This window comes from Pristiophorus japonicus, chromosome 10 (genome assembly GCF_044704955.1).
Source record: "Pristiophorus japonicus isolate sPriJap1 chromosome 10, sPriJap1.hap1, whole genome shotgun sequence".
Taxonomy (NCBI): Eukaryota; Metazoa; Chordata; class Chondrichthyes; family Pristiophoridae; genus Pristiophorus; species Pristiophorus japonicus.
In genome coordinates, this window is record NC_091986.1 from 184,344,646 (window position 1) to 184,357,375 (window position 12,730).

General features: G+C 42.6%; 1 protein-coding gene across 8 annotated transcripts in view; it reads left to right on the forward strand.

The window, feature by feature from the left end:
* Positions 1–12,644, forward strand: part of LOC139274867 (serine/threonine-protein kinase Nek5-like) — a 114,924-nt gene extending 102,280 nt beyond the window's left edge. For 6 of the 8 annotated variants that reach the window (XM_070891578.1, XM_070891574.1, XM_070891576.1 and 3 more), the window contains 5 exons: positions 978–1,043; positions 2,327–2,468; positions 4,443–4,580; positions 8,871–8,991; positions 11,366–12,644. In XM_070891578.1, coding sequence (XP_070747679.1) covers positions 978–1,043; positions 2,327–2,468; positions 4,443–4,580; positions 8,871–8,991; positions 11,366–11,645 — 747 coding nt within the window. In that variant the 3' untranslated portion in view covers positions 11,646–12,644. The remainder of the gene's footprint in view (positions 1–977; positions 1,044–2,326; positions 2,469–4,442; positions 4,581–8,870; positions 8,992–11,365) is intronic. The other 2 variants (XM_070891575.1, XM_070891577.1) reach the window with 2 other exon arrangements.
* The last annotated feature ends 86 nt before the right edge of the window (positions 12,645–12,730 follow it).

Consider the following 12,730-nt stretch of genomic DNA (forward strand, 5'->3'; position numbering starts at 1 on the left):
CAGTTCATTGGATATATTCAAGAGGGAGTTAGATATGGCCCTTACGGCTAAAGGGATCAAGGGGTATGGAGAGAAAGCAGGAACGGGGTACTGAAGGAATGATCAGCCATGATCTTATTGAATGGTGGTGCAGGCTCGAAGGGCCAGATGGCCTACTCCTGCACCTATTTTCTATGTTTCTATGTTTACTGTTAAATGGCTGTGGACGTAGAGGGCTTGATAAATGTCTTGAGATTGGGGAGAGGATGGATTATGAGGGTTGGACAGGATTGATTTGAAAGTATTGAATGCTTTGAAAGAGGGTATCTGGAATGTAAAAACGGTGATGATGGGAGCACTCAAAGGCATCCCTTGTGTGCTTGTTATGTTAAGAGTTCTAGCATGAATGAATGAAGGAGATGCAATAAAGTTTACTACATCAATCACACTTAATTCAGCTATCAGACTTCTCTGAAACTGGTTTATAATATATATTTTTTTAAATTACATTTATCCTAATCCTGTTCTCACCATTTTACACTGATACATCAGTGAATTGTGGCACCAAGCTATTGTAGTACTGTACTTTAATCAGATTCTTCAATAATCTAACATAGGTTTTCAAATTGAGGTCTTTTTTTTATTCGTTCCCTGTATGTGGACGTCGCTGGCAAGGCCAGCATTTATTCATCCCTAGTAGTTCTACAAGGTCATTACTGTACACCGTGAGCACAGTGTCTCAAGAATTCAATATTTTATACTTTTTCTGTATCTTTGACTTACTAACAGGTTTCTGTTACTGCATATTTGTGAAAAAAGAATAACTAGCACTGTCTTTTAGATGTTAGAACAGGAGTTCCATTTAAGTGTATCAATATTTGCTGTGAGTTCTCAGGCGCATGTCATTGTTTGTAGTAGATCCCAAATACAGAATAGTTTGGAAATTACTGATCTAAAATAATGTGCAATGCTTTAAACAAGCTTCTTTTTCCCAAAAGGGCGGAATAAAATTTGAGATTAGGTTGGATGGAGAGTTGTCCCATAAAGATTCCCAGCAAGAGGAGGTAAGGTTAATGATTGTGATGTTTTCTAAAGAAAAATCAATGTACAATAAGCTAAAATATTCTGTAGATCAATTAAGTAACAATATTCTTCTAATGTGAGACAACCAAGTACATCAAACAACCTGATGTATTCTTGTTTTCAGGCACCTATAATAAAGAGAATAACTAATAAAGAATGGGGAAAACTCACAAGGTCCCAAATTTCAGCAGGCCTTTCTGGTGGCAGATCCAGAAATTATGCTGGGACCCACAGACACTGAGGTCTGTCCTTTGCTCTGAATATTTGGGGAATCTGCTTGGGACAGAACCTCCATTTGCAAAGATGACATATATGTCAGATGTGGCTTGGCTGTGCGAAAGGGAATTGCCCATGTTATTCCAGGAAATTGGTATGTCAGAAGAACCACCTGCAGATCCTGGCCTGAACCCCGAAATACAGAAAACACAGCTGCCATGTGAAATCAGCCCTGCATAAAATTTCTGCTGATGCTGGGATTGCCAGGACAGACACGAGCAGCTGTCCATCGACGCATTATCCACTCAGATTGCAGAGATCTCAGAGGGTTGTAGGGCTGGAGGAGGTTACAGAGCTAGGGAGGGGCGAGGCCATGGAGAGATTTGAAAACAAGGATGAGAATTTTTAAATTGAGGCGTTGCTGGACTGGGAGCCAATGTCGATCAGTGAGCACATTGGTGATGGGTGAACTTGACTTGGTGTGTTAACATATGGTTAGCAGAGTTTTGGATGGGCTCCAGTTTACATTACATTAAATTTAATAAAAGATTCAGAAAGAAATGTTGAATTATAAAATTACAAACCACAACAACAATTTGCACTTATTGGTGCCTTTAAAGTAAAGAACATCTCAAGGTACTTCACAGGTAAGGAAAATGGATACCAAACCAGGAATGGAGAGATTAGCAGGGATGGCCAAAAGTTTTATCAAATTGATAGATTTTTAGAAGGTTTTTAAAGGAGGAGAGGGAGGTAGAGAGGTTTATAGAGAGAATTCAAAAGAGTAGGACCCAGATGGCTGAAAGCTCTGCTGCCAATGGTGGGTAAAGGGACGGCAATGCAGAAAAGACCAGTCAGAGAAACAGAAATAATACAGATACTGTCAGTATAGCCAGTGTAATAGAGCACCTTTGTAAACAAAATAATGGTTTGAAGTCAGTCCCTACACCCAAATTATAATGCAGCCTTAAACCTGAGCTAAAAACTGTCTTTTTATTACTTTTAATAATAAATTAGCACGGCTAGTTTCGATGCTATTATATTTTAGGGACTGGATACATTAAATGAAAGACTGACACACGAACAAGGAGACAACCTAAAACAGAAGAAATGGCAGTTCACTGAGGCAGAAAGTATTCTAGAAGACCTTGCAAACAAAACTTTAGAAGTAACAACTTCTCAGATGGAAGGTATGCAGCAATTTTACTATTTGTCCTTTATGTTTTGCTGTATTAATGCTTTTCTTGATCCATAAGTCGGTTCCATTATTTATGTTTATTGATACAATATATTTGAATAAAATGTAACAATTCACTTAAGTCTGGAATTATGTATCTAATATATAATATATATTCCTGTATCACATAACTATTAAGTTTAATAAGAGGCAGCTATAATAAGGCTAAATGTCTCACAAACTTTGATGTTTACTGAGCAAAGCAAAACCTGGAAAATGTGTGCAAGATAGACCGTGAGCTTTCCTATAGTCTAAGACATTCTTCTGTAATTCTAGTTGAACGAGTGCTGATAACTGCATTTCAAGTTCTGCATTTAAATAACAATTTGAATGCAGAGTTAATCTTGCTTACTGCCTCAGGTTGGCAGGTAGATAATGTAAATTACAATATATGAGGCCGAAATTGATCAACTGCCGCCCACTGCCGCCGACATTCCTCTGCTCGAACTGCCCAGTGCCACTTTCGACGTGGACTGGAGCGAGCGGGAGGGGAGAGCTGCCGGGAAGCGCCCGCCGATGTCAGCGGACAGCCAATGCGCGTAAATAGACTCCTGCCCGCCGAGATGCCAGATTGATGTGGGTGGGAGTCAGCTAGAGTCGGCGGTGGACCGCTGTGTGGAGGCTGTTCTGTCCTCAACGGTAAGTGTCAAGATCCTGTAAAAAAGATAAGTGGAATGGTTTAAAATGATTTCTTTACAGGTACTTACCTTGATGGGATCCCCTGAAGGTCCACAGATATTTCTTTTTTTTTTGTTGATGATTTTCATTTTCAGGTCTTCGACCCTCCGTGGGCCAGACTCCATCCTCGGCGGCACTTGGGCAACAAGCGCCTTTGCCGCCAAGAATGAGACCTCCCGCCCGCTGCCGCCCAGATTGGCGGCGTACGTTGTTGATTTGCCGCTCATCGACCTTCGAGGGACCTCGGCGATGAAAACCCCACTGAAAGTACCATCCGGTATCTCGGCGGGCATCGGCGGCACTTTGGGCGGCACTGGGGCGGGTGGAGGCCTTGACCAAATTCGGCTCCATAACCCTGAATCCCTTGTAAGCAGCACTTGAATTGTTTACAAGATATTACATTTAGCTTCCTGAACATCTTAACAGTCTACTTTAAACTTTGAAAAATGAATCAAAATGCCCAGAGTGTGGTTTTGTAAACATAATGGGCCAGAATTTGCTGGCAAAATAAAACAAGTTTAATGCACACACCATTAACCTGTAAATCATCCAGCAATTTGTGGTGAGGAAGTGATACCCCTTGAGTTGTGAATTGCCACAAATTGATGGATAATTTGCGCCTCTAGGCTGTTAGCCTTTCGAAAACAACAGCTCTATCATCCCCTCTGTGAGTTTCAAGAAATTGCAGCATTTGCACATTAATGATCAATTAAGCTCATCACTGAAAGTTTGGACTGTACCTCTTTAATGATGAGATTTATGTTCCTGCAATGTTGCTCAAACTCTCTGGCTCAGAAAGGAAACAATTGAAGCTGTGGACTCTCATTCCAACAAATAGTAAATTGTTTAAAAAAAATGTTTTCTTACTTATCGTTCTGTCTTTTTTTCTCTCTCTCTCTTAATCAAATATTTCTTTCCCTTTCTTCATTTCTCTTTCTGTACCTGATTTGACTCTAATTCACCCTATTTCTTTCTCCGTTGTTCCTGTTTCTTCCTCAGTCCTTAATTCTGATTGGTTAAGGAGATAGACTGTGAGTCCCATTGCTCACCAAGGCCCCAGATGCCCCGTTGCCATCGCCATTATCAATTTGCATTTCCTGCAATTTGCAGCCCAAAAGTTTTTCGAGCTGAAGATTGAAAGAAGAAGTCTAACTAACAGAGCTTGCCGCAAAATGCCCGGCTCCAGCAAATTCTGGGCCAATGTAAACTGTTTACATTATTACTGTATCTAACTTTCTCATTTCTTTAGCTACCTCTGTAGCTGACCAGGTTACGGTGATGAATGCAGATGCTCCAAGGAACAGAAATCAGTGGGAACTAAAACCACCGGATAGTGTCCTGAATGCACTAGAGGCTGCTCAGCTGTCATCAGTTTGTCTGACCATTGGTAAATAAACAGCTTGCTTTAGATAGTATGATATGATAAACCAGGACTTTATAAGTATGACCCACAATATGAAATATTGTCTAACAAATTACATTAGAAAGCCTAAACTAAGTAACATTGTTTTTAAAAAAAGGACCATAATTTAGTAAATACAAAGTTTTTTTTCTGGTATACACAGTGGCTATTAGTGTACAATAATACAATGATGCATATCTGATCATTATTGCAACCACTTATTTCAACACATCACTTAAGTACTAACATTGTGGGGTGACATTAAAATGGCATAACTAACGTAACCTCAGTCCCTGCCTTTTTTAGATGAATCAGTATTTAGACATATACTTACATTTATATAGTGCCTTTCACAACCTTAGCACGTCCCAAAGTGCTTTACAGCCAATGAGGTACTTTTGAAATGTAGTCACTGGCCGACCTGGAAAGTGGTCTCACCAACGTCCTGTACAGTACAGCATTGGTCTCCTTATTTAAGGAGGGATATACTTGCATTGGAGGCAGTTCAAAGAAGGTTCACGAGGTTGATTCCTGAGATGAAGGGGTTGTCATATGAAGAAAGGTTAAGCAGGTTGGGCCTATACTCATTGGACTTTAGAAGAACGAGAGGTGATCTTATTGAAACGTATAAGATTCTGTGGGGCTAGACAGGGTAGATGCAGAGAGGATGTTTCCCCTTGTAGGGGAATCTAGAACTAGGGCACATAGAATAAGGGGCCATCCATTTAAAACAGAAATGAGGAATTTCTTCTCTCAAAGAGTCATGAATCTTTGGAATTCTCTAACCCAGAGTACAGTGGAGGCTGGGTCATTGAATATATTTAAGGTGGAGATAGACAGGTTTTTGAAGGCTAAGGGAGTCAAGGGTTGTGGGGAGCGGGCAGTGAAGTGGAGTTGAGGCCAAGATCAATCAGCCTACTCCTGCTCCTATTTCTCAGGTTCTTATGTTCTTAACTGGCAGGTGGGAGATGCTGCGATTGGCAGGGGGAGGCGAATGCTTCCTTGAGGTGCCGGGGAAGAGCACTTCTGCTCCAACTGGCTTACAATGAATGCTGAAAAAGGAACTTCCCTTGTTGAACTGCAGGACCCACCTCCCTTTCACTGTCGGGTTTCCCAACCACTGGGAAACACACACAACAATAGTCAATATTAAATCGGCTCCCAATTGCACTATTTGAGCCCGATTTAAATGTATTAAATGTCTCCATGGCTGGACACCATGATATCCGCTGCCATAAAAAAAAAAGCAAGAGGCAATGTTGGAGACGCATTCCCTGTATTTTTGTCTCGAACCCGCCTCCCGCTGCCAGCCTTTGTGGGAAGGGGGTTAATATCGAGGCCCTTGTTTCTGCATTAAATTTTTTTAAATTGTTTTTGATCTCTTAGCCAGCTTCAATCTATTCATTTTAGGAATTGTCTCTGGGGCTGCTTAATTTTGAGCCTCACTTACTTTAAAATGAGAAAAATGGGAAGTTCTTTGGAATCCCCATGTTTCGGTAGTGGGTAAAATGATGGAATCAATTATTAAGGATGTCATAGCAGTGCATTTGGAAAGAGGTGACATGATAGGTCCAAGTCAGCATGGATTTGTGAAAGGGAAATCATGCTTGACAAATCTTCTGGAATTTTTTGAGGATGTTTCCAGTAGAGTGGACAAGGGAGAACCAGTTGATGTGGTATATTTGGACTTTCAGAAGGCGTTCGACAAGGTCCCACACAAGAGATTAATGTGCAAAGTTAAAGCACATGGGATTGGGGGTAGTGTGCTGACATGGATTGAGAACTGGTTGTCAGACAGGAAGCAAAGAGTAGGAGTAAATGGGTACTTTTCAGAATGGCAGGCAGTGACTAGTGGGGTACCGCAAGGTTCTGTGCTGGGGCCCCAGCTGTTTACACTGTACATTAATGATTTAGACGAGGGGATTAAATGTAGTATCTCCAAATTTGCGGATGACACTAAGTTGGGTGGTAGTGTGAGCTGCGAGGAGGATGCTATGAGGCTGCAGAGCGACTTGGATAGGTTAGGTGAGTGGGCAAATGCATGGCAGATGAAGTATAATGTGGATAAATGTGAGGTTATCCACTTTGGTGGTAAAAACAGAGAGACAGACTATTATCTGAATGGTGACAGATTAGGAAAAGGGGAGGTGCAAAGAGACCTGGGTGTCATGGTACATCATTGAAGGTTGACATGCAGGTGCAGCAGGCGGTTAAGAAAGCAAATGGCATGTTGGCCTTCATAGCGAGGGGATTTGAGTACAGGGGCAGGGAGGTGTTGCTACAGTTGTACAGGGCATTGGTGAGGCCACACCTGGAGTATTGTGTACAGTTTTGGTCTCCTAACCTGAGGAAGGACATTCTTGCTATTGAGGGAGTGCAGCGAAGGTTCACCAGACTGATTCCCGGGATGGCGGGACTGACCTATCAAGAAAGACTGGATCAACTGGGCTTGTATTCACTGGAGTTCAGAAGAATGAGTGGGGACCTCATAGAAACGTTTAAAATTCTGACGGGGTTAGACAGGTTAGATGGAGGAAGAATGTTCCCAATGTTGGGGAAGTCCAGAACCAGGGGACATAGTCTAAGGATAAGGGGTAAGCCATTTAGGACCGAGATGAGGAGGAACTTCTTCACCCAGAGAGTGGTGAACCTGTGGAATTCTCTACCACAGAAAGTTGTTGAGGCCAATTCACTAAATATATTCAGAAAGGAGTTAGATGAAGTCCTTACTACTAGGGGGATCAAGGGGTATGGCGAGAAAGCAGGAATGGGGTACTGAAGTTGCATGTTCAGCCATGAACTCATTGAATGGCGGTGCAGGCTAGAAGGGCCGAATGGCCTATTCCTGCACCTATTTTCTATGTTTCTATGTTTCCGAGGATGTTGATGAGGAATGCAGAAAGGCCAGGCTCATCTAACATTTCGGGGGGAGGGGGGGGAACAAATTCTTGTGTTGGTACTCATCATTCAGTGATGTCCAACAGATGTCCCTAATCTTCACCACCTATTTCCCCAGGGTGGATCTCTCTGGGCTGGGAGAAGAAGAATTAAGTGCATGGATGAAGATGCTCTAGCACAGCATGAAACAAAAGGGTCTGGCAGATCTTTCTCCTCTTCTGTTTCTTTTTGCTGTGTTTCATCTAGTGGTCATGATGAAGAAGGTAGACAAGTGTATATATCCTGTGCGTTCCAGAAGAAGGAGTCACATGCTTCCAGGAACGTTCCAAAAGCATGAGATCGAACTGCAATAGACTGTCAGGAGGAACCACAGCCCCTCCCACTTCTCTGTCCCTGACTCACGAGCTGTGTGTCTCCTCAGGAGGTCTATCTCTTCCTCTTCAAAGGAAATGAGAGGGCTGATGTCTGGGGAACACCTTGTTGCTTATCTCTCCCTCACATTATTGGTCATCTCCTGCAAGAAGATTGCAGATACAGTAAAAGTAATGTATTTGGCAGCATATGTAGTGCAACCCACGTGTCAGTAAACATCAAAGAATGAGTACAAGTGCTAGAATGAAATAATGACAAACCTGTCGGTAATGGCGGAGGAGAGTGCAGAAAGTATGACGGTAACGCAATCCACGGCGTTGCACTTCGTTTCACGTCCGCGCATCTCTCCCCAGCAGTACGTGGAAGTGACGCTGCAAAAAGGTGCCCGAAGATCCCACCGACCGAGTTTTCGCCGCGGAGGGTCAAATTGCGGCGAAAACCTGGTCACAAAGTCGCCGAAAATGTAGTCCTTACCAGGCGTAAGAATTTGAAGAACATTCACTGGGCAGGAGTTGGGCAAATAGCCCAAATCTCTGCCTCGTAAATGTCCTTCTCCCAAGGATGCGTACGCTCTGTTTTGACAGATCGCAAATGCCGGTTCTCAGCACATGCGCATTGCACACCGAGAACCAGCATTTGCGAGGCCACTTCGGGTACGTGCGCACTTCGTACACACCCGGAGAGGCCGCAATTTACGGCCCAATGAGTCCTGTCCCACGGCACTACTGCAGCTCCTGAGGAAAATTTACAGTCTATATTTATTATATATGTATATATTTATTTATATATTAAACTTACATATGTAATATATATTGCATAAACAAATTGAGCCATCAATGGAAATGTTTATTAGGTTTAGGATTCAAACTATTCCATCATATTTTATTGTTTTGACATCAGTTACATGAATGAGAGAATGAATATGGAGACGAATTGTTTGTGTGTCGAGTCAGCCTTGCTCTTTCACACAGTGCAGATTATTGATCAATCTGTATTTCTGTTCAGCAGATAGCACATTAACTCCTTTGAACCCAACAGAAGAGAACAGTGATTCCGAATCAAATTCTGCCTCTGAAATCGAAGATGATAAGGAACGGTTGGAGCCCATATCTGATGATGATGACACGTAAGCTAACTGTTTTTCAGTGTTAACCTCCCAACATTCAAATAAAGAAAAAGTTAATTAAATATTACATAGAATGTACAGCACAGAAACAGGCCATTCAGCTCAATTGGTCCATGCTGGTATTTATGCTTCACATAAGCCCTCTTCATCTAACCCTATCAGCATAATCTTCTAGTCCTTTCTCCCTCATGTGTTTATCTAGCTTCCCCTTAAATGCATCAATGCAATTCGCTTCAGCAGTTCCATGTGGTAGCGAGTGTAGATCAACTTAGGATTTCAGTAAAGCACATTGGTGGGTGTTTGAAATGTTCATGCTGTGTTCACTTATGCATGTTTTGGGTCAGAGCAGCAAAATTCTACAGACGTACAAAAACCTTATTGCTTTATGTACAGGTTTTGGCAGCAACAGCAATACCCCTGCTACTGATAAGAAAATCAACTAATCAAAAATCTAAATACTTTGGCAGAGAATTTTCATGCTGTTTTCAGCGTAATTTCAATGTATAATTAAAGCAAGTAACTTGGGACGGAAGCTTCTTATGCCAGTTTTCCACCTCACAAATCAAATTCCCTCGCACATTTTGGTCCATCCCGCGATCCGCCCACCAAATCCCAACTGAGTTCATTTAAATAATCTATAATAAGGGCTAGTGGCATGCAGCTCCATGTTTCCTGCTGTTGCACTCACAAAGCACTTGGGTAAGTTGGACTTGGAATTATAAGGCACAGCTGTTGCAAGGATCAGTGGAGCCATGTGGAAGTGAGAAGTTCGTGAGCCAGAAAAGTGTGGAAACTTTCAGTAGTGATTTCTGCAGCTGGGAATGAACTTTTCTTTTGCCGTTCAGCTCAGACAGACCTATTCTTGCTCCTTGCTGCTTCTGACAGGTTGAAAGCAGTGGAAGATTTTCAACCCCTAGCTACAGTGAAGGCTTGTCAGGAGTAGGTATGGCATTCTCTGTGTGCATACCTTTGTATCTAATTATTGTAGAGGAGGAACAGGAACAGCACAGGATGGAGCAAAGGGAAAACAGGCAGCATTTAACCAGCATGGACCTCACCAGATATTACCTCCACTCCCTCCATAGCATATGCAGGCAACATAAGTTTTTTGAGGACCTTAGTGTGGATATGTGTATAAGAGGCAATAGAATAGTTTTGCAACCTACTGCATGAGGTCCTGCAGCCACTGCCATCCGCCCACACTAACTTTCCCAATCACTGTGAAGGTGATGACTACATTCAACCTTTTGGCACAGGTCCACTAAAGGCAGTCTCTGTAACATCAGGCAGGCTGCAATATGAGCATGTATTCATTATATGATCGATGAGCGCTTTATTCCAATGCTCTCCTGGACAGACTCCCATCTTCCACCCTCCCTAAACTTCAGTTCATCCAAAGCTCTGTTGTGTGTACCCTAACTTGCACCAAGCCTCATTCACTCATCGCTGACCAATATTGGTTCACGGTTCAGCAACGCCTCAAATTTAAAATTCTCATCCTTGTTTTCAAATCTCTCCATGACCTCACCCAATTTTTGTAGTTTCCTCCAGCCCTACAACCTTACGAGAACTCTGCGTTCCTCCAATACTGGCCTCTTGTGCCTCCCTGATTTCCTTTCCGGCCGTGCCTTCAGCTGTCTAGGCACCAAGCTCTGAAATTCCCTCCCTAAATCTCTCTTCCTTAGACACTCCTTAAAACCTATTTCTTTGCCCAAGCTTTTGGTCACCTGACCTAATATCACCTTACGTAGCTCAGTTTTGTCTAATTCCATTCCTGTGAAGTGCTTTGGAACGTTTTACTACATTAAAGGTGCTATATAAATGCAAGTTGTTGCTGGTGATGCACCTTGCAGAACAGCTGGGGAATTTATTACTTCGTCTTTACAGCAAAGCAGCAGCGGGATAGGCATATCCGGTTTTATGCCGGCTTGTGATTATGCGATTCTTCATGGGATGCCATGGTGACACACATGGCATGGGTAATATTACCCCGACATTGCTATCTCCCACAGCAAGAGCAGAGTGACTCCCCCCTGAGCACCTTGGCCTTCTCCTCACAGGGCGTGATCTTTTTCAGGTTTTACGCCAGTCATTACTACAACGGATTTGCAAATGAGCTAACCCAAGAAATTCTTGTGTAAATACCTGTCCAGACCACTGAATGGCCTCATTTTGTGCTGTAAACTTCGACGGTTCTTTCTTTTTTTTTATTCACGATCAGGATTTTTACCTGTTGCACCCATGGGCATTTCAGCTCTGTTTTGCAAAATCTTCCTATATTGTAATATTTAACCACTTCAAATTTTATTGTGACTGCACAAATTAATTTGGTAGAATTCATGTTAACATTTGTATAAATTTATTGTTTCTTTAGAAATTTTGAAGAATCAGAAGATGAACTCCGAGAGCAGCTAGTGGAGTCCTTGCAAGATCTAATTATTCATCCAATGGAAAAAATAGAAGGTAGTGATGCGAAAGGAATCAGCCAAAGTACACCCGATGGGGAGAGAGAGCCGAAGAGTGAGGGCCATGGGGAAATGCTCGCTGCTGATACTGAAAGAAAGCCTGAGGAATGCTGTGATCAAAAGGACATATCTCCACCTGATCCAGAAAAGGATTGTACAGAACAAAATGTGACAACTGCCCAAGAATGATACACACAGTTAATCTGACGTTCTTACAACCGTTGAAATACCAGGAGTCACTTGAAACACAAGCAGACAGACTTTTCTGTCTAAAACTATACCTGTATTTCAAACAAAATCTTGTCTGAAAATGCATTGCTGAATGTTATGTGAATTTTCCATTTGACTATTAGACAACCACCAACTGCGAAACCTCTTCATATCATTATGCACTGAGGATATAATTAGTGTTATTCCCCATCCAGCTAACTTGTATAGTCATTATTAAAACAATCAGTAAAAATTAGTCATTTTTAGGAGTACCTTTCCAGTCATTTGAAAGTGGATCCGGAATCCAGACCAATCGGTGGCAGGGTCGTCCGGAATCTGTAAAATGTTCCAGAATCCGGACCCGCCGACCCTGGGGTTCCGGCACTACCCGACCTCTTCGACGTTCTTCCTCATCATTAGACAAAGTGTCAATCATTACACTTCGCTACCGCTGCCCTTACCTCGGGGCCTCACCACTGGCCCCCCCCGAACACCTCCTCCGTGACGGGGCCCGCCCGAGCACCTCCTCTTCGGCGGCGGGGACCGCCCAAACAGCTCCTCGGCGGCGGGTGTTTCTGGATTACTGACGTCAGAAGGACGATCGAAAGTCTGGAATCCAGAATGGCCTCAGTCCCAAGGGTTCCGGATTCTCGAGGCTGCACCTGTATCTTCTGATATATATCTTCAAAATTCAGTCTTGTCCTATTGTTGCTGCTGCAACTACTCTCCTTGCCATGGGTAGTTCTCATTGATGCTGCTCTTCAAAATTGTTATCAACAATATTTGCATGAACATTTTTATACCTTTTGGCTTTTCCAGTAAGGGTCACTAAGGATTTAAAAAGCCAAAAGGGATAAAAGTGTTCATGCAAATATTGTAAGTCTGCTGGCCTCCAATCAGTGTAATGACACGGAATACAGCAGTTTGCAGGAGAGTGACTCAGCAGCTATTGCTCATCGTCATCCAACAATGATAAGGTACTGCCTGGCAGGTTAGTGTATTAAAGACTATTATACGTCAATGTTCTAGCAGTGATTCATGATTTTTTCCTTTACACTTCCTGA